The sequence below is a fragment of the Protobothrops mucrosquamatus genome, unplaced genomic scaffold (assembly GCF_001527695.2).
Source record: "Protobothrops mucrosquamatus isolate PMUCROS unplaced genomic scaffold, P.Mucros_1.0 scaffold1668, whole genome shotgun sequence".
NCBI classification, from domain to species: Eukaryota; Metazoa; Chordata; class Lepidosauria; order Squamata; family Viperidae; genus Protobothrops; species Protobothrops mucrosquamatus.
Window position 1 is genome coordinate 199,588 of NW_015387825.1, and position 1,523 is coordinate 201,110.

Genomic DNA, 1,523 nt, shown 5'->3' on the forward strand with positions numbered 1-1,523 from the left:
TTGACATCTTATGGATTATGGGCCATCAGCGGTGTGTCCGTAGATGGCTGATGAGACCGATGTTAGCACGGAATGTTCTGCCACATACTGAACAGAGAAATGTGGACACTATTGCTTCAGCATTTGCAGCTCTGGCTTTACGGAGTGCTCGCTTCTCTTGTGCCAAGATTGTCCTTCTGTGTTCATATGTCTGGCAACCATGGTAAACCAGGGTACGCCATGTCGGTCGATCATGCGCCAAAAATTCCCAAGAGATGGTGTCAATAATCAATACCGATAACTTTTGTGTAGCTATCTATATTCTTGTAATATTTTTATTCCATTACAAAATCCTTCTCTCTGGGGTCAGAATTGTTCAATTTTGGTAACCTGAAGATGTGTATACTTCAATACCCACTTGAACTCCCATTTTCCCAATGCTGGCTGGGAAATTTTGGGAGGTGAAGTCCACACAACTTCAAGCTGCCATGGTTGAGAAAGATGCTCTGACTCAGGAATTCTGGGAGTTGAAGTCCATGAGTCATAAAAGAGCTGAGGTTGCCTATCCCTGCTCTAGATAATAAAAAAACACTGTCTAAAAATATGTTGTTTCTGTCCCTACATGGGAGGCAGATAATTTAGTCTTCAGTTCAGATAGTATAATCTAGGCTGATCTCAGATACTCGGGTTGTTTTTGCTATAGAGAAATCTAAATCCTTTAAGATATAACATATTGGCCTGAGAGAGAGGTAACACGGAGAATGTCAAATATAAATTCTGCAGTAGGCAGTTAAAGATCTATTATCATAGTCTTTCATCAGCTTTTTTTATTTTTGTACTAAGCAAGATTACTTACTCTCTAAATCATTAAAGCTATCTAGAAAGAAGAAAAGTGGTTTACATGGATCATGTTCTTTCATGATTAATGTTTTCTTATGTCATTGGTATTCACTGAGACTATTTCTTAATTCAGTCAGAACTATTTATTCCAACCTGGTCAAATTAAGAAGTCTTTATTTTTACAGATGTCCATGCCAGTCACCAAATTGTTGATTTCTGATCTGTATGCTTGCTTTCTTCTAGGTGATAAGCGAGTGGTAAAGCTCTATCTTAAGTCCAAAGAGACAGGGAAGAAGTTTGCATCTGTGGATTTTGTATTTTACAACTGTAGTGTTCACCAATCGTAAGTAACCTAAAATATATGTTACTCTGAATTTTTTTTGGACTCGCTCCAAAAGAAGACTGTGAATAGTATATAGTAAAAGTAATCAAATGAGGGGAAAGCAGAGACTGTTTCCAGGGTTGACATATTTATTTTAAGGAAAATTATACCATTGCTTGGCTGATAAAAGTATGGTTTGGCCCAAAAACAAGGCAACCAAAGCTGCATGTATGTACTTTCATAAGAAATGATTTAATTATAACAATTTGTTGATTCTATAGAGATTGTTATATACAATTCCTTAGGATAGTTTGTATTTATAATGTTCTGTGAGTGATGTTCTGAAATTTGGTTTGCAGAACTCTTACCAGTATTACATAGA

The 1,523-nt window shown here is 36.6% G+C and overlaps 1 protein-coding gene across 1 annotated transcript in view; it reads left to right on the forward strand.

The window, feature by feature from the left end:
* LOC107293600 (plexin-A1-like) overlaps positions 1 to 1,178 on the forward strand; it is a 164,093-nt gene extending 162,915 nt beyond the window's left edge. The window contains exon 7 of the mRNA XM_015822755.1: positions 1,063 to 1,178. Within this exon, the coding sequence (XP_015678241.1) occupies positions 1,063 to 1,166 (104 nt within the window). The 3' untranslated portion in view covers positions 1,167 to 1,178. The remainder of the gene's footprint in view (positions 1 to 1,062) is intronic.
* The last annotated feature ends 345 nt before the right edge of the window (positions 1,179 to 1,523 follow it).